The following is a 26,231-nucleotide window of genomic DNA, read 5'->3' as shown; positions in this document are numbered from 1 at the left end:
ATTTTGGCATGCCTGGTCCATCCCTGGCAATCTTCTGCAGATATGTCCAGGCATCCAGCATTCATTGCGTCCAGGAGGGACATTTGATCATGTGGATGGTGGTCATAAACCTTCCACCTCCATGAGGAAAATAATTCCTCTGTGGGGTTGAGGAATAGAGAGTAAGGAAGGAGGAAAAGTGACATCATCCTGGTATGGGCTGCAAACCACTCTGACTGCTCGGGAGTGGTGACATGCCACATTGTCCCATACAATTACAAATGTTTTTGCCTCACTGCAACCCTTTCCTCACCTGGCACAACCCTTCCATAGAGGTCATCCAGGAATGAAATGAGAAGTTCTGTGTTGTATGGCCCAATTAGCGGTTTGTGTAACAGCAATCCATCAGAGGATATTGCTGGACACATTGTGATGTTGGCACCCCCCGGGACATCCACTGTGGCTCTTTTCCCAATCACATTCCTTCCTCACCGCCGTGTTTTGGCCAGGTTGAAACCAGCCTCATCCACAAAGATGAATATGTGGGGTGTTTGCCTGGCTTCAATCTCCATGACTCTCTAAAATAAATCCACAAGGCAACATAGGAGTTATTACGGTAGTTTACATTATACCTTAAAACATGCGCAGTGTGCCTCTGCCCTGTTTGGTTCTGTTCAAAACCAGTTCTGTATTTTATAGTCATCTTACCTGGACATATTGGTTCCTGAGTTGCTTGACTCGTTCAGAGTTCCTCTCAAAGGGGACAGTGTACAACTGCTTCATCCTGACTTGATGTTGTTTCAGGACTGTAGAAATATTTGTTATGCTTACATTGTCTGCCAACACTCGTCCCGAATCTCTGTGAGTTTTATGCCATTGTTTCTGATGACCATATCAACGATTGCAGTTTCCTGCACAGCAGTGAAAATCCTACCTCTCCCGCCTGTAGGAGGTAACCATTGGGTCCTAAGCAGAAATACAAAAACAATTACAATTACACACAAGTAGGTTTGGAGGCTTTGCTCAATTTACTTCTGTAATGTGCAGTTCAGTCAGATGCCCTTGCAGAATGCACATCTTACCTGTTGTTTTGCCGGAAATTTCTCACAATAGATGCCACTGTTGAGCGTTGCAGATTTGGCTGCACTCTCAGACCAGCCTCTCTCATTGATAGACCATGATTTATTACATGATCAGTTATAGTGGCCCTAATCTCATCTGAGACTACAGCTCTTGATCTTCCTCTCAGTCTTCTTCCACCACGCATACGTACTCCTCTCCCTCTCCCTCTCCCTCTCCCAGCCACCCTTCTTCCTCTGTCAGCCACTTCTCTATCTCTGGCTGGGTCCATGTTTACATTACAGTACAGCATTATTCCTAAAATGTCCCCTTTTGTATAGATGGTAATGTAATTGAAAGACTAACACTCGGGTAGGTGTTCAGCTACAATGGGAATCAGCTGTGGTTGGTCTAATTGTTTTGATAGTATTTCATTTTTTAGATTTAGAATATATTTCAATACGGTATTACTGTAGACATGTAGCAAATTTATGTCTTATTCAATTTTGTGTTATTTTAGGTTTTGAACTTAAGTTTAACAGTTTTGAAAAGAGTATGTTAACATCTGCAAATTGGCCTGTAGGTACACAGAGTTTTGGTGGTGGTTGTGTCTGAGTGAGAAAAGAGTTCATGAAAATTGAAAGATGTAGTCAGTGAATGCATTTTGTTCCAAAGCAATGAAAAATTATCCATAGTTTAGCCCACATAGACTGCTGTTGTGCTCACTGTGTGAAGAGTTTTGAAAAAGTGACCTAAGTATTGAGAAATGGGGCCTAGCGATTTTTAAAAACTGTAAAGAAGCAATAAAATATAAAACCGTCCTTCTTTAGACTAGTTGAGTATCTGGAGCATCAGCATTTGTGGGTTCGATTACAGGCTCAAAATGTCTAGAAACAAAGAACTTTCTTCTGAAACTAGTCAGTCTATTCTTGTTCTGAGAAATGAAGGCTATTCCATGCGAGAATTTGCCAAGAAACTGAAGATCTCGTACAACACTGTGTACTACTCCCTTCACAGAGGAGTGGGAGGCCCTGGTGCACAACTGAGCAAGAGGACAAGTACATTAGAGTGTCTAGTTTGAGAAACAGACACCTCACAAGTCCTCAACTGGCAGCTTCATTAAATAGTACCCGCAAAACACCAGTCTCAACGTAAACAGTGAAGATGCTGGGATGCTGGCCTTCTAGGCAGAGTTGCAAAGAAAAAGACATATCTCAGACTGGAAAAGATTAAGATGGGGAAAAGAACACAGACACTGGACAGAGGAACTCTGCCTAGAAGGCCAGCATCCCGGAGTCGCCTCTTCACTGTTGACGTTGAGACTGGTGTTCTCAAACTAGACACTCTAATGTACTTGTGCTAACGATCAATTAGCCTTTTTAAAATGATAAACTTGGATTAGCTAACACAACGTGCCATTGGAACACAGGAGTGATGGTTGCTGATAATGGGCCTCTGTACACCTATGTAGATATTCCATTAAAAATCTGCCGTTTCCAGCTACAATAGTCATTCACAACATTAACAAGGTCTACACTATATTTCTGATCAATTTGATGCTATTTTAATGGACAAAAAATGTGATTTTCTTTCAAAAACAAGGACATTTCTAAGTGACCCCAGACTTTTGAATTGTAGTGTACTTCACTTGCTTTGGCAACGTTAACATATGTTTCCCATGCCAATAAAGCACTTCAATTGAGAGCTACAGAGAGAGCAGAAAGGGTTGTCGTGAATGGAGGGAGAGAGAATACGTTTAGGGTACCAGTGCTTTACACTTCCAACACCCCGACAGCGTCACTGCGTTTTGGTCCACCAGAAAGACATTCATTTCCAATGGAAGGCTGCGTTTGCCTTGCAGCACAGCGTTGCAGAGGCAGTTGCAGGGTGTTCTGTGTGGTGCATACGTTGGATTTACCGAACGTATGGGTCAAACTGTATACGTAGACGGCTTGACAGAAACGGTAGCAGAAGGTTGAACTTTTGTTGCATACATATCCAGATGATGCTGCGTATTATTTTGCACAATGACGCTGTCGGTGTGTTCGAAGCGTTAGGGATGCCAATGGTGAGCGGGATGTTGGAATGGAATGTAAAATACAAACACTGTGTCATCTATTTGAATGAGTAATAGTTAATGATGCTCTGTGTGTCACGTTCGTCGTAGTAATTATCGGACCAAGGTGCAGCGTGATGTGGTTTCCACATGTTTATTAACTGAAACGCACAAACACAATAAAGAATGAACGAAACGTGAAGACAATGGAGTGCTCACAGGCAACTACACATAAACAAGATCCCACAAACACAGGTGGGAAAAATAACTACTTAAATATGATCCCCAATTAGAGACAACGATTACCAGCTGCCTCTAATAGGGAATCATACAAAACACCAACACCAACAAAACTAGAACACAACATAGACATAGATATACTAGATCACCCCCTAGTCACGCCCTGACCTACTACACGATAGAGAAACAATGGCTCAGTGTCACGCTCTGACCGTAGATTGCTTTGTATGTTTCTATTTTTTGTTTGGTCAGGGTGTGATGTGGGTGGGCATTCTATGTTTGTATGTCTATGTTTTCTATTTCTATTGTGTTTGGCCTGGTATGATTCCCAATCAGAGGCAGCTGTCAATTGTTGTCTCTGATTGAGAACCATACTTAGGTATCCTGTTTTCCCACTGTTAGTTGTGGGTGGTTATTTTCTGTTTAGTGTTGGTTGCACCTTGCAGAACTGTTCGTTTGTTGTTTTGTTGTTTTTGTTCATATTGATTAAACGTATTATGAATACTTACCACGCTGCACCTTGGTCCTCTTCTCCTTCTCCCGACGACAATCGTGACACTCTGTATAAACAGTATTCTATCCTCCAGTATGTTCTGTGTATTAACAGTATTCTATCCTCCATTATGTTCTGTGTATAAACAGTATTCTATCCTCCAGTATGTTCTGTGTATAAACAGTATTCTATCCTCCATTATGTTCTGTGTATTAACAGTATTCTATCCTCCATTATGTTCTGTGTATAAACAGTATTCTATCCTCCAGTATGCTCTGTGTATTAACAGTATTCTATCCTCCAGTATGTTCTGTGTATTAACAGTATTCTATCCTCCATTATGTTCTGTGTATAAACAGTATTCTATCCTCCAGTATGTTCTGTGTATAAACAGTATTCTATCCTCCATTATGTTCTGTGTATTAACAGTATTCTATCCTCCATTATGTTCTGTGTATAAACAGTATTCTATCCTCCAGTATGCTCTGTGTATTAACAGTATTCTATCCTCCAGTATGTTCTGTGTATTAACAGTATTCTATCCTCCATTATGTTCTGTGTATAAACAGTATTCTATCCTCCATTATGTTCTGTGTATAAACAGTATTCTGTCCTCCAGTATGTTCTGTGTATAAACAGTATTCTGTCCTCCAGTATGTTCTGTGTATAAACAGTATTCTGTCCTCCAGTATGTTCTGTGTGTAAACAGTATTCTATCCTCCAGTATGTTCTGTGTATAAACAGTATTCTGTCCTCCAGTATGTTCTGTGTATTAACAGTATTCTATCCTCCAGTATGTTCTGTGTATAAACAGTATTCTATCCTCCAGTATGTTCTGTGTATTAACAGTATTCTATCCTCCAGTATGTTATGTGTATTAACAGTATTCTATCCTCCAGTATGTTCTGTGTATTAACAGTATTCTATCCTCCAGTATGTTCTGTGTATTAACAGTATTCTATCCTCCAGTATGTTCTGTGTATTAACAGTATTCTGTGCTCCAGTATGTTCTGTGTATTAACAGTATTCTGTCCTCCAGTATGTTCTGTGTATAAACAGTATTCTATCCTCCATTATGTTCTGTGTATAAACAGTATTCTATCCTCCAGTATGTTCTGTGTATAAACAGTATTCTATCCTCCATTATGTTCTGTGTATTAACAGTATTCTATCCTCCATTATGTTCTGTGTATAAACAGTATTCTATCCTCCAGTATGCTCTGTGTATTTACAGTATTCTATCCTCCAGTATGTTCTGTGTATTAACAGTATTCTATCCTCCATTATGTTCTGTGTATAAACAGTATTCTATCCTCCATTATGTTCTGTGTATAAACAGTATTCTGTCCTCCAGTATGTTCTGTGTATAAACAGTATTCTGTCCTCCAGTATGTTCTGTGTATAAACAGTATTCTGTCCTCCAGTATGTTCTGTGTGTAAACAGTATTCTATCCTCCAGTATGTTCTGTGTATAAACAGTATTCTATCCTCCAGTATGTTCTGTGTATTAACAGTATTCTATCCTCCAGTATGTTCTGTGTATAAACAGTATTCTATCCTCCAGTATGTTCTGTGTATAAACAGTATTCTATCCTCCATTATGTTCTGTGTATTAACAGTATTCTATCCTCCATTATGTTCTGTGTATTAACAGTATTCTGTCCTCCAGTATGTTCTGTGTATAAACAGGATTCTGTCCTCCAGTATGTTCTGTGTATAAACAGTATTCTGTCCTCCAGTATGTTCTGTGTGTAAACAGTATTCTATCCTCCATTATGTTCTGTGTATAAACAGTATTCTGTCCTCCAGTATGTTCTGTGTATAAACAGGATTCTGTCCTCCATTATGTTCTGTGTATTAACAGTATTCTATCCTCCAGTATGTTCTGTGTATAAACAGTATTCTATTCTCCAGTATGTTCTGTGTATAAACAGTATTCTGTCCTCCAGTATGTTCTGTGTATAAACAGTATTCTATCCTCCATTATGTTCTGTGTATTAACAGTATTCTATCCTCCAGTATGTTCTGTGTATAAACAGTATTCTATTCTCCAGTATGTTCTGTGTATAAACAGTATGCTCTCCTGCAGTATGCTCGGTGTATAAACAGTATAGTATCACCTTGTATTCCTCTTGTCCTCTAGGATCTATGAGAGGGTGATAGAGAATCCGTCTATGGACATTCCCTCTGACACCACCGTCTGGCTCGGACAGAGGAACCAGGCCCATGGATACTTCAAGGTATGTTGTAGGGATTCTTATTTTCCTGAAAATCTACCAAGTTTCAATACCGAGAAAAATGTATCCACAGAGTCCTGGGAAATACCGCAAAAAATTGGAAGTGCCCATTCAAAGAGTTTAAAACCAAGATACGGTCACTATGCCAGGGTTCTCCCCCCAGTCCAGAGCAGTCTGAAAGGTACAGAACAGCAGGCAGGCTCAGGGCAGAGGTCAGTATTCCAGAGCAGTCTGAAAGGTACAGAACAACAGGCAGGCTCAGGGCAGAGGTCAGTATTCCAGAGCAGTCTGAAAGGTACAGAACAACAGGCAGGCTCAGGGCAGAGGTCAGTATTCCAGAGCAGTCTGAAAGGTACAGAACAACAGGCAGGCTCAGGGCAGAGGTCAGTATTCCAGAGCAGTCTGAAAGGTACAGAACAACAGGCAGGCTCAGGGCAGAGGTCAGTAGTCCAGAGCGGTGTGACAAGGTACAGAACAACAGGTAGGCTCAGGGCAGAGGTCAGTAGTCCAGAGCAGTCTGAAAGGTACAGAACAACAGGCAGGCTCAGGGCAGAGGTCAGTAGTCCAGAGCAGTCTGAAAGGTACAGAACGGCAGGCAGGTTCAGGTCAGAGGTCAGTAGTCCAGGGTGGTGTGACAAGGTACAGAACAGCAGGCAGGCTCAGGGCAGAGGTCAGTAATCCAGGGTGGTGTGACAAGGTACAGAACGGCAGGCAGGCTCAGGGCAGAGGTCAGTAGTCCAGGGCGGTCTGAAAGGTACAGAACGGCAGGCAGGCTCAGGGCAGAGGTCAGTAGTCCAGAGCAGTCTGAAAGGTACAGAACGGCAGGCAGGCTCAGGGCAGAGGTCAGTAATCCAGAGCAGTCTGAAAGGTACAGAATGGCAGGCAGGCTCAGGGCAGAGGTCAGTAATCCAGAGTGGTGTGACAAGGTACAGAACGGCAGGCAGGCTCAGGGCAGAGGTCAGTAATCCAGAGCAGTCTGAAAGGTACAGAATGGCAGGCAGGCTCAGGGCAGAGGTCAGTAATCCAGAGTGGTGTGACAAGGTACAGAACGGCAGGCAGGCTCAGGGCAGAGGTCAGTAGTCCAGAGCAGTCTGAAAGGTACAGAACGGCAGGCAGGCTCAGGGCAGAGGTCAGTAATCCAGGGTGGTGTGACAAGGTACAGAACGGCAGGCAGGCTCAGGGCAGAGGTCAGTAATCCAGGGTGGTGTGACAAGGTACAGAACGGCAGGCAGGCTCAGGGCAGAGGTCAGTAGTCCAGAGCAGTCTGAAAGGTACAGAACGGCAGGCAGGCTCAGGGCAGAGGTCAGTAGTCCAGAGCAGTCTGAAAGGTACAGAACGGCAGGCAGGCTCAGGGCAGAGGTCAGTAATCCAGAGTGGTGTGACAAGGTACAGAACGGCAGGCAGGCTCAGGGCAGAGGTCAGTAGTCCAGAGCAGTCTGAAAGGTACAGAACGGCAGGCAGGCTCAGGGCAGAGGTCAGTAATCCAGAGTGGTGTGACAAGGTACAGAACAGCAGCAGGTTTAGGGCAGGCAGAATGGTGAAAAACCGGGAAAACAGCAACTAGAGACAGACAGGAGCATGGGAAACAACGCTGGTAGGCTTGACAAAACAAAACAAACTGGCAACAGACAAACAGAGAACACAGGTATAAATACACTGGGGATAATGAGGAAGATTGGCGACACCTGAAGGGGGGTGGAGACAAGCACAAAGACAGGAGAAACAGATCAGGGTGTGACACACAAAGCCTTTCATCACATCAGTTTCGGAACAGTGGATCCATCATCTCCAAAACACACAGCTGGTTCTGTACCTCTGTCTCATCAGCTTCTAGTGATTCCAACTGTCAGGTAGCTGGTTCTGTACATCTGTCTCATCAGCTTCTAGTGATTCCAACTGTCAGGTAGCTGGTTCTGTACCTCTGTCCATCAGCTTCTAGTGATTCCAATTGTCAGGTAGCTGGTTCTGTACCTCTGTCTCATCAGCTTCTAGGGATTCCAACTGTCAGGTAGCTGGTTCTGTACCTCTGTCTCATCAGCTTCTAGTGATTCCAACTGTCAGGTAGCTGGTTATGTACCTCTGTCTCATCAGCTTCTAGGGATTCCAACTGTCAGGTAGCTGGTTCTGTACGTCTGTCTCATCAGCTTCTAGGGATTCCAACTGTCAGGTAACTGGTTCAGTACCTCTGTCTCATCAGCTTCTAGTGATTCCAACTGTCAGGTAGCTGGTTCTGTACGTCTGTCTCATCAGCTTCTAGGGATTCCAACTGTCAGGTAGCTGGTTCAGTACCTCTGTCTCATCAGCTTCTAGTGATTCCAACTGTCAGGTAGCTGGTTCTGTACCTCTGTCTCATCAGCTTCTAGTGATTCCAACTGTCAGGTAGCTGGTTCTGTACCTCTGTCTCATCAGCTTCTAGTGATTCCAACTGTCAGGTAGCTGGTTCTGTACCTCTGTCTCATCAGCTTCTAGTGATTCCAACTGTCAGGTAGCTGGTTCTGTACCTCTGTCTCATCAGCTTCTAGTGATTCCAACTGTCAGGTAGCTGGTTCTGTACCTCTGTCTCATCAGCTTCTAGTGATTCCAACTGTCAGGTAGCTGGTTCTGTACCTCTGTCTCATCAGCTTCTAGTGATTCCAACTGTCAGGTAGCTGGTTCTGTACCTCTGTCTCATCAGCTTCTAGTGATTCCAACTGTCAGGTAGCTGGTTCTGTACCTCTGTCTCATCAGCTTCTAGTGATTCCAACTGTCAGGTAGCTGGTTCTGTACCTCTGTCTCATCAGCTTCTAGTGATTCCAACTGTCAGGTAGCTGGTTCTGTACCTCTGTCTCATCAGCTTCTAAGGTTTCCAACTGTCAGCTAACGTCACACACTCATGGAGCTCAGCTAGGCTAACTCATCCTGCATAGATATGATCTGAGGTCAACCTCTCCCACTCTCTCTCTCTCTCTCCTCCCTTTTGCTCTCTGTCATTCTGTCTCAACTTCTCTCTCTCTCTCTCCTCCCTTTCTCTCTCTGTTATTCTGTCTCAAACTCTCTCCCCTTCTCCCTTTCTCTCCCTCTCTCCCCTTCTCGCTTTCTCTCCCTCTCTCCCCTTCTCCCTTTCTCTCCCTCCTCCCATATCTTACTGTCTCTACAGGGTATAATGCAGGATGTTCAGCTGGTCGTCATGCCTCAAGGCTACATCTCCCAGTGTCCAGACCTCAACCGCAGTAAGAGAACAGTTACATTTAGTACCTATAAAAGTCTGGAAACTCTGAAGTTAACATGCTGACATGTACATTATTGTACAGCCACTATAAAAGTCTGGAAACTCTGCATCTAAAATGAGATGCCCACAAAAGGCAACATCAGCTACACATGCAGTTACAGTATAGCTCTAATATGCTTGCCAGTACAGTGACATGGACATTGACAATGGAACTATCATGCCAACATTACATTACCATGACTTACCTGTGTTTTAGCCTGCCCCACCTGCAATGACTTCCATGGGCTGGTACAGAAGATCATGGAGCTGCAGGATGTCTTAGCCAAGACCTCCAGCAAGGTATGATAGCATAAGACAATGGGTGCCTCAATCGTCTACAGTGGTTTCCTCTCCTTGTCTTCTTTCCTTCATCTGCATTGATCTGAAGGGGAGAGGAGAGGAGAGGAAGCCACTTGAAGACGATTGAGATTGTGTTGTGTCTCTCTGGTCGACATGCTAGCTGTTCTTACAAGTCCTACGTTGTGTAATGTACAGTAGAGTAGTGTAGAGTAATGGTGTAGCTGTGGACAGCTGCTCAGCCGTGTACACCACCGCCTGATGCTCTGCCAGTGTACAAGGCGTAAGTGTATGAATCATTCACACAGACGGTAAGTGAGGGAACATCCATTTACTGTTCTTTACTACAGTGCATGGAGCATCTCTGTCACCATGTGGTTTACTGGGCTCTGGTTCCCTTGTCCTGCACCACTGGGTTGTTGCATAAATAATTAGTTAAAAAGCAGACCGTAACAATGGGCTATTGACCCCAAACAATGTGTGTGTGCACATACTGTAGACTGACACACACACACACACACACGCACAGTAACTCTGTATCTTTGTTTTGGTGTGTGTGCAGCTGTCGCGTGCGGAGGAGAAGATGCAGGGTCTGGATGGTTGTTACTGTGAGAGGAGCTGCAGTATGAATGGAGTGCTGTACAGGGAGGACGAGGGATGGACAGACGGATGCAGGAACTGTTCCTGCTATGTAAGAATTTTTTATATTTTATAGTATTTATTATTATTATTTTTTTTTACCTTTATTTAACTAGGCAAGTCAGTTAAGAACAAATTCTTATTTACAATGACGGCCTACTATAACATACTATACCAGCTTATAACAGGCTATAACAGGTTATAACACATTATAACAGGCTATAACAGACTATAACAGGCTATAACACACTATAACAGACTATAACAGACTATAACAGGTTATAACACACTATAACAGACTATAACAGACTATAACAGGTTATAACACACTATAACAGACTATAACAGACTATATCAGACTATAACAGGTTATAACACACTATAACAGATTATAATAGACTATAACAGACTATAACAGGTTATAACAGACTATAACACAAGAACTGCTCCATCTACATAAGGCTATAACCTAGGGCTCTCTACTACCTGTTATATAGGGCTTAAAGGGACAGTTCACTCTATAATCACTGTGGGTTTAAAGGGACAGTCCAATCTATAATCACTGTGGGTTTAAAGGGACAGTTCACTCTATAATCACTGTGGGTTTAAAGGGACAGTCCAATCTATAATCACTGTGGGTTTAAAGGGACAGTCCACTCTATAATCACTGTGGGTTTAAAGGTGACAGTCCAATCTATAATCACTGTGGGTTTAAAGGGACAGTCCACTCTATAATCACTGTGGGTTTAAAGGGACAGTCCACTCTATAATCACTGTGGGTTTAAAGGGACAGTCCACTCTATAATCACTGTGGGTTTAAAGGTGACAGTCCAATCTATAATCACTGTGGGTTTAAAGGTGACAGTCCACTCTATAATCACTGTGGGTTTAAAGGGACAGTCCACTCTATAATCATTGTGGGTTTAAAGGGACAGTCCAATCTATAATCACTGTGGGTTTAAAGGGACAGTTCACTCTATAATCACTGTGTACTTAAAGGGATAGTTCACTTCATGATCACAGTTATCCAGGACTTAAAGGGATAGTTCACTTCATGATCACAGTTATCCGGGACTTAAAGGGATAGTTCACTTCATGATCACAGTTATCCGGGACTTAAAGGGATAGTTCACTTCATGATCACAGTTATCCGGGACTTAAAGGGATAGTTCACTTCATGATCACAGTTATCCGGGACTTAAAGGGATAGTTCACTCTATAATCACTGTGGGTTTAAAGGGATAGTTCACTTCATGATCCCAGTTATCCGGGACTTAAAGGGATAGTTCACTTCATGATCCCAGTTATCCGGGACTTAAAGGGATAGTTCACTTCATGATCACAGTTATCCGGGACTTAAAGGGACGGCACTGAATGGAAAACCATAACCTGTGTCTGAAAGATCTATAGTGCATCACCTCTATGTGCTTCTCCTGATCCCAGAGATCAAGACATAGGGTGCGTTCCTAAATTCAGTTCATACTAAAACATAAACTCAGCAAAAAAATAAACGTCCTCTCACTGTCAACTGCGTTATTTTCAGCAAACTTAACATGTGTAAGTATTTGTATGAACATAACAAGATTCAACAACTGAGACATAAACTGAATAAGTTCCACAGACATGTGACTAACAGACATGGAATAATGTGTCCCTGAACAAAGGGGGGGTCAAAATCAAAAGTAACAGTCAGTATCTGGTGTGGTCACCAGCTGCATTAAGTACTGCAGTGCATCTCCTCCTCATGGACTGCACCAGATTTGCCAGTTCTTGCTGTGAGATGTTACCCCACTCTTCCACCAAGGCACCTGCAAGTTCCCGGACATTTCCCTCACCCTCCGATCCAACAGGTCCCAGACGTGCTCAATGGGATTGAGATCCGGGCTCTTCGCTTGCCATGGCAGAACACTGACATTCCTGTCTTGCAGGAAATCATGCACAGAACTAGCAGTATGGCTGGTGGCATTGTCATGCTGGAGGATCATGTCAGGATGAGCCTGCAGGATGGGTACCACATGAGGGAGGAGGATATCTTCCCTGTAACGCATAGCGTTGAGATTGCCTGCAATGACAACAAGCTCAGTCCGATGATGCTGTGACACACCGCCCCAGACCATGACGGACCCTCCACCTCCAAATCGATCCCACTCCAGAGTACAGGCCTCAGTGTAACGCTCATTCCTTCGACGATAAAAGCAAATCCGACCATCACCCCTGGTGAGACAAAACCGCGACTCGTCAGAGAAGAGCACTTTTTGCCAGTCCTGTCTGGTCCAGTGACGGTGGGTTTGTGCCCGTAGGCGACGTTGTTGCCGGTGATGTCTGGTGAGGACCTGCCTAACAACAGGTCTACAAGCCCTCAGCCCAGCCTCTCTCAGCCTATTGCGGACAGTCTGAGTACTGATGGAGGGATTGTGCGTTCCTGGTGTAACTCAGGCAGTTGTTGTTGCCATCCTGTACCTGTCCCACAGGTGTGATGTTCAGATGTACCGATCCTGTGCAGGTGTTGTTACATGTGGTCTGCCACTGCAAGGACGATCAGCTGTCCGTCCTGTCTCCCTGTAGCGCTGTCTTTGGCGTCTCACAGAATGGACTTTGCAATGTATTGCCCTGGCCACATCTGCAGTCCTCATTCCTCCTTGCAGCATGTCTAAGGCACATTCATGCAGATGAGCAGGGACCCTGGGCATCTTTCTTTTGGTGTTTTTCAGAGTCAGTAGAAAGGTCTCTTTAGTGTCCTAATTTTTCATAACTGTGACCTTAATTGCCTACCGTCTGTAAGCTGTTAGTGTCTTAACGACCGTTCCGCAGGTGCAAGTTCATTAATTGTTTATGGTTCATTGAACAAGCATGGGAAACAGTGTTTAAACCCTTTACAATGAAGATCTGTGAAGTTATTTGGATTTTTATGAATTATCTTTGAAAGACAGGGTCCTGAAAAAGATCTTCATACTAATAACATCTGTTTTGTCTCATTCCTTTAGAATGGTACAGTCCAGGTTGGAGATCATAGATCTTCATACTAATAACGTCTGTTTTGTCTCATTCCTTTAGAATGGTACAGTCCAGTGTGAGAGCATCTCGTGCCCCCCTCCCCAGTGTCCCCCTGACTCCGCCCCTGCCTATGTGCCAGGCACGTGCTGCAAAGAGTGTCAACGTGAGTAACAACACTTACCCTTCTCATGCCATGTTCTTCTCATGCCATGTTCTTCTCATGCCTTGTTCTTCTCATGCCTTGTTCTTCTCATGCCATGTTCTTCTCATGCCATGTTCTTCTCATGCCATGTTCTTCTCATGCCATGTTCTTCTCATGCCTTGTTCTTCTCATGTCTGCACAACACAGTCCTCTCCTGTTCTTTCTCTAACACGTTCTCTCTACCGAACTTCTCTGTCTCTCTCTCTCCTCTGTACACCACTTCTCTGTCTCTCTCCTCTCAATACCACTTCTCTCTCTCCTCTACACCACTTCTCTGTCTCTCTCTGTCCTCTGTACACCACTTCTCTGTCGCTCTCTCCTCTCAATACCACTTCTCTGTCTCTCCTCTCAACACGACTTCTCTCTCTCTCTCTCTCTCTCCTCTCAATACCACTTCTCTCTCTCTCTCCTCTGTACACCACTTCTCTGTCGCTCTCTCCTCTCAATACCACTTCTCTGTCTCTCCTCTCAACACCACTTCTCTCTCTCTCCTCTCTACACCACTTCTCTCTCTCTCCTCTCTCCACCACTTCTCTGTCTCTCTCTCCTCTGTACACCACTTCTCTGTCAATTCAATTCAATTAAATTCAAGGGGCTTTATTGGCATGGGAAACATGTGTTAACATTGCCAAAGCAAGTGAGGTAGACAATACACAAAAGTGAAACAAACAATACAAATTAACAGTAAACATTACACATACAGAAGTTTCAAAACAATAAAGACATTACAAATGTCATATTATATATATACAGTGTTGTAACAATGTACAAATGGTTAAAGCACACAAGTTAAAATAAATAAGCATAAATATGGGTTGTATTTACAATGGTGTTTGTTCTTCACTGGTTGCCCTTTTCTTGTGACAACAGGTCACAAATCTCTCCTCTCTACACCACTTCTCTGTCTTTCTCTACACCACTTCTGTCTCTCTCCTCTCTACACCACTTCTGTCTCTCTCCTCTTTACACCACTTATGTCTCTCTCCTCTACACCACTTATCTCTCTCTCTCCTCTCTACACCACTTCTCTGTCTCTCTCTCCTCTCTACACCACTTCTGTCTCCCTCCTCTTTACACCACTTATGTCTCTCTCCTCTACACCACTTATCTCTCTCTCTCCTCTCTACACCACTTCTCTGTCTCTCTCTCCTCTCTACACCACTTCTCTGTCTCTCTCTCCTCTCTACATCACTTCTCTCTCTCCTCTCTACACCACTTCTCTCTCTCCTCTGTACACCACTTCTCTGTCTCTCTCTCCTCTCTACACCACTTATCTGTCTCTCTCTCCTCTCTACACCACTTCTCTGTCTCTCTCTCCTCTCTACATCACTTCTCTCTCTCCTCTCTACACCACTTCTCTCTCTCCTCTGTACACCACTTCTCTGTCTCTCTCTCTCCTCTCTACACCACTTCTCTGTCTCTCTGTCTCTCTCTCCTCTCTACACCACTTCTCTCTCTCCTCTCTACACCACTTCTCTGTCTCTCTCTCTCTACATCACTTCTCTCTCTCCTCTCTACACCACTTCTCTCTCTCCTCTGTACACCACTTCTCTGTCTCTCTCTCCTCTCTAGACCACTTCTCTGTCTCTCTGTCTCTCTCTCCTCTCCACCACTTCTCTCTCTCCTCTGTACACCACTTCTCTGTCTCTCTCTCCTCTCTACACCACTTCTCGGTCTCTCTGTCTCCTCTCTTCATAACGAACAGCTCACACGACCATGCTGCCCCCTGAAATCTTATATTTTGTGAGGTAGATAATATACAAAAGTGAAATAAACAATAAAAATGAACAGTAAACATTCCACTCACAGAAGTTCCAAAATAGTCTCTCTCTCTTTGAATCTCTTTCTTTGTCTCTCTCTCTTTGAATCTCTTTCTTTGTCTCTCTCTCTTTGAATCTCTTTCTTTGTCTCTCTCTCTTTGAATCTCTTTCTTTGTCTCTCTCTCTTTGAATCTCTTTCTTTGTCTCTCTCTCTTTGAATCTCTTTCTTTGTCTCTCTCTCTTTGAATCTCTTTCTTTGTCTCTCTCTCTTTGAATCTCTTTCTTTGTCTCTCTCTCTTTGAATCTCTTTCTTTGTCTCTCTCTCTTTGAATCTCTTTCTTTGTCTCTCTCTCTTTGAATCTCTTTCTTTGTCTCTCTCTCTTTGAATCTCTTTCTTTGTCTCTCTCTCTTTGAATCTCTTTCTTTGTCTCGTCCTCTCGCCCTCTCGCCCTCTCGCCCCCTCGCCCCCTCGCCCCCTCTCTCTCTCTCTCTCTCTCTCTCTCTCTCTCTCTCTCTCTCTCTCTCTCTCTCTCTCTCTCTCTCTCTCTCTCTCTCTCTCTCTCTCTCTCTCTCTCTCTCTCTCTCTCTCTCTCTCTCTCTCATTCTCACCCTCTCTATCTCTCTCTCTCCTTTTCTCTGTCTCCATTCTGTTCCCTCCTTCTCTATCTCTGTCTCTGCCATTCCTCCCCATCCCTCAGCCCACAGTGTGAAGCACACAATCATAAAGACTTGTCTTAATAACTGACCACATCTCCGCGTTGCTAGGATACTCCCGCCACGTACACAGCACTCAATGCCTTCACATATACATCAATAATTCAAGGCCAGTCTTTAAAGCCTGCTGCTATCTGGAGCCAGTGTTAATATGAAACCCATTTAAGTAATGACTTAAGCTGTGTGTAACACGCTACTGTACCTTGCTCCCAATGTTGAAAAGGACTAGGAATAACTAAAAACTGTGTGTGTGCATGTGTGCATTTGTGTGTGTGTGTCCATAGCTGTGTGTCTGTTCAGAGGACGGGTGTATGTGGAAGGGGACTTGAAGAGTGTGAGGGATTCATCTGGAAACTGTTTACTGTTTGAGTGTCAGGTAAGACCAATACACTCCACATGTCTACACACTCTTAGCTTGCAATGACTACAGAACACACCTGCACTCAACACACCATGCTAATGCCTATAGAGACAACACACCATGTGAATCCCTATAAAGACAACACAACATGTGAATCCCTATAGAGACAACACACCATGTGAATCCCTATAGAGACAACACACCATGATAATCCCTATAGAGACAACACACCATGATAATCCCTATAGAGACAACACACCATGAGAATCCCTATAGAGACAACACACCATGATAATCCCTATAGAGACAACACACCATGATAATCCCTATAGAGACAACACACCATGAGAATCCCTATAGAGACAACACACCATGATAATCCCTATAGAGACAACACAACATTAGAATCCCTATAGAGACAACACACCATTAGAATCCCTATAGAGACAACACACCATTAGAATCCCTATAGAGACAACACACCATGATAATCCCTATAGAGACAACACACCATTAGAATCCCTATAGAGACAACACACCATGATAATCCCTATAGAGACAACACACCATGAGAATCCCTATAGAGACAACACACCATGAGAATCCCTATAGAGACAACACACCATGATAATCCCTATAGAGACAACACACCATGATAATCCCTATAGAGACAACACACCATGATAATCACTATAGAGACAACACACCATGTGAATCCCTATAGAGACAACACACCATGATAATCCCTATAGAGACAACACACCATGATAATCCCTATAGAGACAACACACCATGAGAATCCTTATAGAGACAACACACCGTGATAATCCCTATAGAGACAACACACCATTAGAATCCCTATAGAGACAACACACCATGATAATCCCTATAGAGACAACACACCATGATAATCCCTATAGAGACAACACACCATGATAATCCCTATAGAGACAACACACCATGATAATCCCTATAGAGACAACACACCATTAGAATCCCTATAGAGACAACACACCATGATAATCCTTATAGAGACAACACAATATGTGAATCCCTATAGGGACAACACACCATGATAATCCCTATAGAGACAACACACCATGATAATCCCTATAGAGACAACACACCATGAGAATCCTTATAGAGACAACACACCATAATAATCCCTATAGAGACAACACACCATGAGAATCCCTATAGAGACAACACACCATGAGAATCCCTATAGAGACAACACACCATGATAATCCCTATAGAGACAACACACCATGATAATGCCTATAGAGACAACACACCATGATAATCCCTATAGAGACAACACACCATTATAATCCCTATAGAGACAACACACCATGAGAATCCCTATAGAGACAACACACTCCCTCTGATCCAGCCTGGTCTGGGCGCGTTTCATGTTGAAATACATATCATCCATATTAGTATCTGGTGGTGGATGGCCTCATGTACTAATGCATCAGATCAGCCTTTACAGTACCTCTCAAACCAACAGCTTGACTATAGACAGGTCTCACAGAACAGCTTGACTATAGACACGTCTCACAGAACAGAACAGCTTGACTATAGACACGTCTCACAGAACAGCTTGACTATAGACACGTCTCACAGAACAGCTTGACTATAGACACGTCTCACAGAACAGCTTGACTATAGACACGTCTCACAGAACAGCTTGACTATAGACACGTCTCACAGAACAGCTTGACTATAGACACGTCTCACAGAACAGCTTGACTATAGACACGTCTCACAGAACAGGTCGACTATAGACACGTCTCACAGGACAGCTTGACTATAGACACGTCTCACAGAACAGCTTGACTATAGACACGTCTCACAGAACAGCTTGACTATAGACACGTCTCACAGAACAGAACAGCTTGGCTATAGACACGTCTCACAGAAGAGGTTGACTATAGACACGTCTCACAGAACAGCTTGACTATAGACACGTCTCACAGAACAGCTTGACTATAGACACGTCTCACAGAACAGCTTGACTATAGACACGTCTCACAGAACAGCTTGACTATAGACACGTCTCACAGAACAGCTTGACTATAGACACGTCTCACAGAACAGCTTGACTATAGAAACGTCTCACAGAACAGCTTGACTATAGACACGTCTCACAGAACAGCTTGACTATAGACACGTCTCACAGAACAGCTTGACTATAGACACGTCTCACAGAACAGGTTGACTATAGACACGTCTCACAGAACAGCTTGACTATAGACACGTCTCACAGAACAGCTTGACTATAGACACGTCTCACAGAACAGCTTGACTATAGACACGTCTCACAGAACAGCTTGACTATAGACACGTCTCACAGAACAGCTTGACTATAGACACGTCTCACAGAACAGCTTGACTATAGACACGTCTCACAGAACAGCTTGACTATAGACACGTCTCACAGAACAGCTTGACTATAGACACGTCTCACAGAACAGCTTGACTATAGACACGTCTCACAGAACAGCTTGACTATAGACACGTCTCACAGAACAGCTTGACTATAGACACGTCTCACAGAACAGCTTGCCTATAGACACGTCTCACAGAACAGCTTGGATATAGACAGGTTGACAAGCAGAAAACCCAAGAGATGTATTTATTTTATGAAACTAAAGCTTTCATGGCTGTCAAATAGATAAATTAACCAAATAAATATAATATATATTTGGATATATTAGCATCTAATATAATGGTCTGTTGTTGTTAGAAGTGGGATGTCCATGTCTAAAGCAGAGAAGATGGATTTTGACAGAGATGTTACTGTAAGCACCTGTGGTGTCATGGTTTTACAGGAGCACAGTATGCAGAGGGTGGAGAACGCTCCCTGTCCTGAACTGACCTGCCCCGAGTCTGAACACATCACCCTTACAGACCGCTGCTGCAAGGTCTGCAGAGGTAGGTCTGGCACACACACACACACACACACACACACACACACACACACACACACACACACACACACACACACACACACACACACACACACACACACACACGTATGCATGCACACCACACACACACACACGCATGCACACCACACACACGCACGCACGCACGCACGCACGCACGCACGCACGCACGCACACACACACACACACACACACACACACACACACACACACACACACACACACACACAGATTCTAGGAGTGATAGTGAGGTAGTGTTGATGCTCTGTGTAATAGATAAGGGAGAATAGATATTAAAAGTCGGTCCGCTCCCTCCATCTCCTTAGATGATGTATGTCTCCTGCTTGGCTGGTAATGAGGCCTCTCTCTCACGGTGGAACCTGGGCTGTGTCCCAAATGCACTACTTTTAGTGCACTACTTTTGACGTATGTGCCCTGGTTAAAAGTAGTGCGCTATAAAGGGAATAGGCGATTTGGAACTCCCTCATGATATTACCCACATACACACTAGACGTGGTCAGCACACAGCCATGCATCTCTGTGACAGCAACACATGCTGTTCTATTCCAGTTTCCACCAGGCCTGAACAACATGTTACTGGCCAGTGTTTTTACAGCTTTTGTTCATGTTGTTGGTTGTTGGTGCATGGGGGGGGTCTTGCGGGTGGGGAGTGGAATAATTAAAAAATATATATTATTATTATTATTATTTATATTTATTTTTCTCAGGGGGGGGGGTCTCAGATGGTTAAGGGGCAGCTCTTGGGGAACTGTGGGGGGGATCTTGCAGGGCTGGCGGTTGGGAGCTTGGAGGGCTGGCGGTTTGGAGCTTGGAGGGCTGGCGGTTGGGAGCTTGGAGGGCTGGCGGTTGGGAGCTTGGAGGGCTGGCGGTTTGGAGCTTGGAGGGCTGGCGGCTGGGAGCTTGGAGGGCTGGCGGTTGGGAGCTTGGAGGGCTGGCGGTTGGGAGCTTGGAGGGCTGGCGGTTGGGAGCTTGGAGGGCTGGCGGCTGGGAGCTTGGAGGGCTGGCGGTTGGGAGCTTGGAGGGCTGGCGGTTGGGAGCTTGGAGGGCTGGCGGTTGGGAGCTTGGAGGGCTGGCGGTTGGGAGCTTGGAGGGCTGGCGGTTGGGAGCTTGGAGGGCTGGCGGTTGGGAGCTTGGAGGGCTGGGGGTTGGGAGCTTGGAGGGCTGGCGGCTGGGAGCTTGGAGGGCTGGCGGTTGGGAGCTTGGAGGGCTGGGGTTTGAGAGCTTGGAGGGCTGGGGTTTGAGAGCTTGGGGGGCTGGCAGTTGGGAGCTTGGAGGGCTGGCGGTTTGGAGCTTGGAGGGCTGGCGGTTTGGAGCTTGGAGGGCTGGCGGTTGGGAGCTTGGAGGGCTGGCGGTTGGGAGCTTGGAGGGCTGGGGGTTGGGAGCTTGGAGGGCTGGCGGTTGGGAGCTTGGAGGGCTGGGGGTTGGGAGCTTGGAGGGCTGGGGGTTGGGAGCTTGGAGGGCTAGCGGTTTGGAGCTTGGAGGGCTGGCGGCTGGGAGCTTGGAGGGCTGGCGGTTGGGAGCTTGGAGGGCTGGGGTTTGAGAGCTTGGAGGGCTGGGGTTTGAGAGCTTGGAGGGCTGGGGGTTGGGAGCTTGGAGGGCTGGGGGTTGGGAGCTTGGAGGGCTGGCGGTTGGGAGCTTGGAGGGCTGGCGGTTGGGAGCTTGGAGGGCTGGCGGTTGGGAGCTTGGAGGGCTGGGGGTTGGGAGCTTGGAGGGCTGGCGGTTGGGAGCTTGGAGGGCTGGCGGTTGGGAGCTTGGAGGGCTGGGGGTTGAGAGCTTGGAGGGCTGGCGGTTGGGAGCTTGGAGGGCTGGGGGTTGAGAGCTTGGAGGGCTGGGGGTTGAGAGCTTGGGCCGGTTCCTGATGGATCGCTGGTTCAGGTACCCGTTTTTTGCACTGTCAACGTGCACTTGAGCAGGGCTTTGACCCTGGTTGCTTCTGTGTGTGTCGCTCTGGATGGGAGTCTGTTAGATGACTAATGTGATGTAGTTGTTGAGCTGCTTCACTGTAAGTATATTGTATGTTTAAAACATTGAATAATATATTGTAATAAATAAAAACAGCATGTTAAATGTTCTTTGATGAAGTCGCTCTGGATAAGAGCGTCTGCTAAATGACTTAAATGTAAATGTAAATGTAAGTCTTGTTTCCTCCTGACCCGTGTTCCTGCAGAGTGAACTGTGGTTTCAGCCCTACCTGTTGTTCTGTCTATCTAGTTATATGTCTATGGCCAGGGGTGAGACAGGGACAACCCTGTTGTTCTGTCTATCTAGTTATATGTCTATGGCCAGGGGTGAGACAGGGACAACCCTGTTGTTCTGTCTATCTAGTTATATGTCTATGGCCAGGGGTGAGACAGGGACAACCCTGTTGTTCTGTCTATCTAGTTATATGTCTATGGCCAGGGGTGAGACAGGGACAAACCTGTTGTTCTGTCTATCTAGTTATATGTCTATGGCCAGGGGTGAGACAGGGACAACCCTGTTGTTCTGTCTATCTAGTTATATGTCTATGGCCAGGGGTGAGACAGGGACAACCCTGTTGTTCTGTCTATCTAGTTATATGTCTATGGCCAGGGGCGAGACAGGGACAACCCTGTTGTTCTGTCTATCTAGTTATATGTCTATGGCCAGGGGTGAGACAGGGACAACCCTGTTGTTCTGTCTATCTAGTTATATGTCTATGGCCAGGGGCGAGACAGGGACAACCCTGTTGTTCTGTCTATCTAGTTATATGTCTATGGCCAGGGGCGAGACAGGGACAACCCTGTTGTTCTGTCTATCTAGTTATATGTCTATGGCCAGGGGTGAGACAGGGACAACCCTGTTGTTCTGTCTATCTAGTTATATGTCTATGGCCAGGGGTGAGACAGGGACAACCCTGTTGTTCTGTCTATCTAGTTATATGTCTATGGCCAGGGGTGAGACAGGGACAAACCTGTTGTTCTGTCTATCTAGTTATATGTCTATGGCCAGGGGTGAGACAGGGACAACCCTGTTGTTCTGTCTATCTAGTTATATGTCTATGGCCAGGGGTGAGACAGGGACAACCCTGTTGTTCTGTCTATCTAGTTATATGTCTATGGCCAGGGGTGAGACAGGGACAAACCTGTTGTTCTGTCTATCTAGTTATATGTCTATGGCCAGGGGTGAGACAGGGACAAACCTGTTGTTCTGTCTATCTAGTTATATGTCTATGGCCAGGGGTGAGACAGGGACAACCCTGTTGTTCTGTCTATCTAGTTATATGTCTATGGCCAGGGGTGAGACAGGGACAAACCTGTTGTTCTGTCTATCTAGTTATATGTCTATGGCCAGGGGTGAGACAGGGACACACCTGTTGTTCTGTCTATCTAGTTATATGTCTATGGCCAGGGGTGAGACAGGGACAACCCTGTTGTTCTGTCTATCTAGTTATATGTCTATGGCCAGGGGTGAGACAGGGACAACCCTGTTGTTCTGTCTATCTAGTTATATGTCTATGGCCAGGGGTGAGACAGGGACAAACCTGTTGTTCTGTCTATCTAGTTATATGTCTATGGCCAGGGGTGAGACAGGGACAACCCTGTTGTTCTGTCTATCTAGTTATATGTCTATGGCCAGGGGCGAGACAGGGACAACCCTGTTGTTCTGTCTATCTAGTTATATGTCTATGGCCAGGGGTGAGACAGGGACAACCCTGTTGTTCTGTCTATCTAGTTATATGTCTATGGCCAGGGGTGAGACAGGGACAACCCTGTTGTTCTGTCTATCTAGTTATATGTCTATGGCCAGGGGCGAGACAGGGACAACCCTGTTGTTCTGTCTATCTAGTTATATGTCTATGGCCAGGGGCGAGACAGGGACAACCCTGTTGTTCTGTCTATCTAGTTATATGTCTATGGCCAGGGGCGAGACAGGGACAACCCTGTTGTTCTGTCTATCTAGTTATATGTCTATGGCCAGGGGCGAGACAGGGACAAACCTGTTGTTCTGTCTATCTAGTTATATGTCTATGGCCAGGGGTGAGACAGGGACAACCCTGTTGTTCTGTCTATCTAGTTATATGTCTATGGCCAGGGGTGAGACAGGGACAACCCTGTTGTTCTGTCTATCTAGTTATATGTCTATGGCCAGGGGCGAGACAGGGAAAACCCTGTTGTTCTGTCTATCTAGTTATATGTCTATGGCCAGGGGTGAGACAGGGACAACCCTGTTGTTCTGTCTATCTAGTTATATGTCTATGGCCAGGGGTGAGACAGGGACAAACCTGTTGTTCTGTCTATCTAGTTATATGTCTATGGCCAGGGGTGAGACAGGGACAAACCGTTTGAGGAAAGAAAGCACGCCTTGTCTAGTATAACACACACACACACACACACACACACACACACACACACACACACACACACACACACACACACACACACACACACACACACACACACACACACAGGTGTAAGACAACCCAGTAAGGGTGATTTATCAGCTGTAGAATGACCAGACAGTATCTGTCTCCTCCCCCCCCCCCTCTCTCAGGTCATCCTTTCTGTGTGGAGGGCCCCAGTCCCAGCTGTGTGGAGAACTCGGAATGTGTGAATCTGGAGGCTGGGTCCTGCTGCAGCTGTAAAGATGGCTACCGCGCCCTGAGGGATGACAGCGCGTACTGTGGAGGTGCAGTACTCTTACTACAACAATGGCATCACTAAGCCAACACTCATTTAAGTCATCTTCATCGCCTCAGTCCATTCTATCTACTAATCCTTGTGATCTTTGGCCATCTTCTCTGTTGTGGCCCAGCTTTGCTGGTTGTGTAAAACTCCAATGCCTCATTTTGAAGTGGTCTTTCGAGACGGATTTCAACCAAAGAATGAATCATTTACCGTTATTGTATGGGGGCTTGGACTTCATTGTTTTTAATGTTTATCTTAGTTTGGGATTACAATCAGATACTGTAGTACTGTGTAAGTAGGTACAGGGATGACTATGGTACTTTTAGCAGGAGAAATGTAGAGGCTTATAGTTCAGCTCTTCTAATTCCATCTTTCTTTCCATATATTAATGATCTCTAGGAAACCTTTCATTACTACGACCCCTGACCCCTCCACTCATCAGACCAGCCTCACAGCCATACATGACCTGTACTACCTCTATGACCCCTGACCCTTCCACTCATCAGACCAGCCTCACAGCCATAAATGACCTGTACTACCTCTACGACCCCTGACCCCTCCACTCATCAGACCAGCCTCACAGCCATAAATGACCTGTACTACCTCTACGACCCCTGACCCCTCCACTCATCAGACCAGCCGCACAGCCATAAATGACCTGTACTACCTCTACGACCCCTGACCCCTCCACTCATCAGACCAGCCTCACAGCCATAAATGACCTGTACTACCTCTACGACCCCTGACCCCTCCACTCATCAGACCAGCCTCACAGCCATAAATGACCTGTACTACCTCTACGACCCCTGACCCCTCCACTCATCAGACCAGCCTCACAGCCTTAGGCCTCGGTCCATTTCACTCCCACCACTGGTGGGTTAAAAATACCCATGGTACATTGCAGCCAGGTTAATTTGCCACAGCGGTCAGTCTCTCCGGTCGTTCATACTGCAAGACTTACTACCTTATTACCACCATACTCCAACCATGGGGTGGTAAAAATACTCCACGGTACAATGCAGAGCCCCGGTCTATTTAGCATGCCAGTCGCAGACAGACAGTCACCCACCGACCAGCCAACTGCTGCTAATGAGAACAGTTGGTCCGGTGATTAGTCAGTGTCTGAGTGTGTGTGCATAATTAAAGATGCTATCATCCCCCCTGTCATTAATTACCAGCGTGTCTAACCTTCTTGCTCTATGGTCCTGCCAGGTTTGTCTCTGTGGCCACTGTGGGTTATGGACTGTGACCTTGTCTAGGGAAGGAGGGAGGGAGGTTTGGCATAAGTCACCACTGGACTCTGGCTTTTGATGTTGCTCTCTGTTTTGGTCTCTCTAACTCTCTAACTCTCTAACTCTCTAACTCTCTAACTCTCTAACTCTCTAACTCTCTCTCTCTCTCTCTCTCTCTCTCTCTCTCTGGTTCTCTAATGGCTATATTCTAATCTGTTCTGTTGCATTCTGGGAAACATATATTTAATTTTCTGTTAGGGAGAATACTTGGAAAACCAAAATACTTTACTTTCAACGAGGCGCTGTAAAAGTGTTGGCATGACAGCGTGAATGTTTTCTGGGTGATTGCACCCCGGGAGTTTGGTTTCCCTATTCTGCCTGATCAAAATAGCACGACTAGTAACAAGAACATGCTCTCTCCTTGATGTCATCATGACTCATTTAAATGGTGAATGTTCGCACATCAGAAAACATCAGCAATCTCGCAGTTGATTGGTTTGAGTTGCGTGTTCTGAGCTCTAATTGGTTTATCCCTGTGAGTGGGTGGGGCCTGGGGATGTCATTCTGAACAGATAAGGGCGTTAAGGCTTCATAGACTGCTGGGAATACAGATGAAGTCACTTCTTAAATATTTTATTAAAAGCAGTGGAATAGGACACTCAGGGAGATGGAGAGAGAGAGTTTGAAAGACTGTGTGAGAGAGAGAGAGAGACAGAGAGAGAGAGAGGGAGATGAAGAGAGAGAGAGAGAGAGAGAGAGGGAGATGAGAGAGAGAGAGAGAGGGAGATGAAGAGAGAGAGAGGGAGATGAAGAAAGACAGAGAGAGAGAGTGTTTCTTGGTGTGTTAAGGAGCACCATCAGACAGGCTGTGCTGAGCAATAAGCCAAGCATGTAAAACACAGAGAGAGCCTTTAGGTGGCTGCAGCCCCAGAGAAAGCAGTTCAGAGGTTTGGGACTTGTCTGTCTACCTGAATGTCTGTGGTCAATGCCTGCAGACAGAGGTTTGGGACTTGTCTGTCTACCTGAATGTCTGTGGTCAATGGCTGCAGACAGAGTATAGAGTAGGTCATGTTGGCTTGCCTTGTTGACTTCCTCTGTAAACT

General features: G+C 45.4%; 1 protein-coding gene across 1 annotated transcript in view; it reads left to right on the top strand.

Annotated features, from left to right (window-relative positions):
* Nucleotides 1-26,231, top strand: part of nell2b (neural EGFL like 2b) — a 141,081-nt gene that overhangs the window by 35,421 nt on the left and 79,429 nt on the right. The window contains exons 5-12 of the mRNA XM_071331974.1: nt 5,971-6,067; nt 9,201-9,273; nt 9,529-9,611; nt 10,171-10,299; nt 13,302-13,404; nt 16,202-16,293; nt 19,113-19,215; nt 23,763-23,897. Coding sequence (XP_071188075.1) covers nt 5,971-6,067; nt 9,201-9,273; nt 9,529-9,611; nt 10,171-10,299; nt 13,302-13,404; nt 16,202-16,293; nt 19,113-19,215; nt 23,763-23,897 — 815 coding nt within the window. The remainder of the gene's footprint in view (nt 1-5,970; nt 6,068-9,200; nt 9,274-9,528; nt 9,612-10,170; nt 10,300-13,301; nt 13,405-16,201; nt 16,294-19,112; nt 19,216-23,762; nt 23,898-26,231) is intronic.

The sequence above is a fragment of the Salvelinus alpinus genome, chromosome 11, assembly GCF_045679555.1.
Source record: "Salvelinus alpinus chromosome 11, SLU_Salpinus.1, whole genome shotgun sequence".
Taxonomy (NCBI): Eukaryota; Metazoa; Chordata; class Actinopteri; order Salmoniformes; family Salmonidae; genus Salvelinus; species Salvelinus alpinus.
This window is presented reverse-complemented; position numbering and strand designations above follow the sequence as displayed.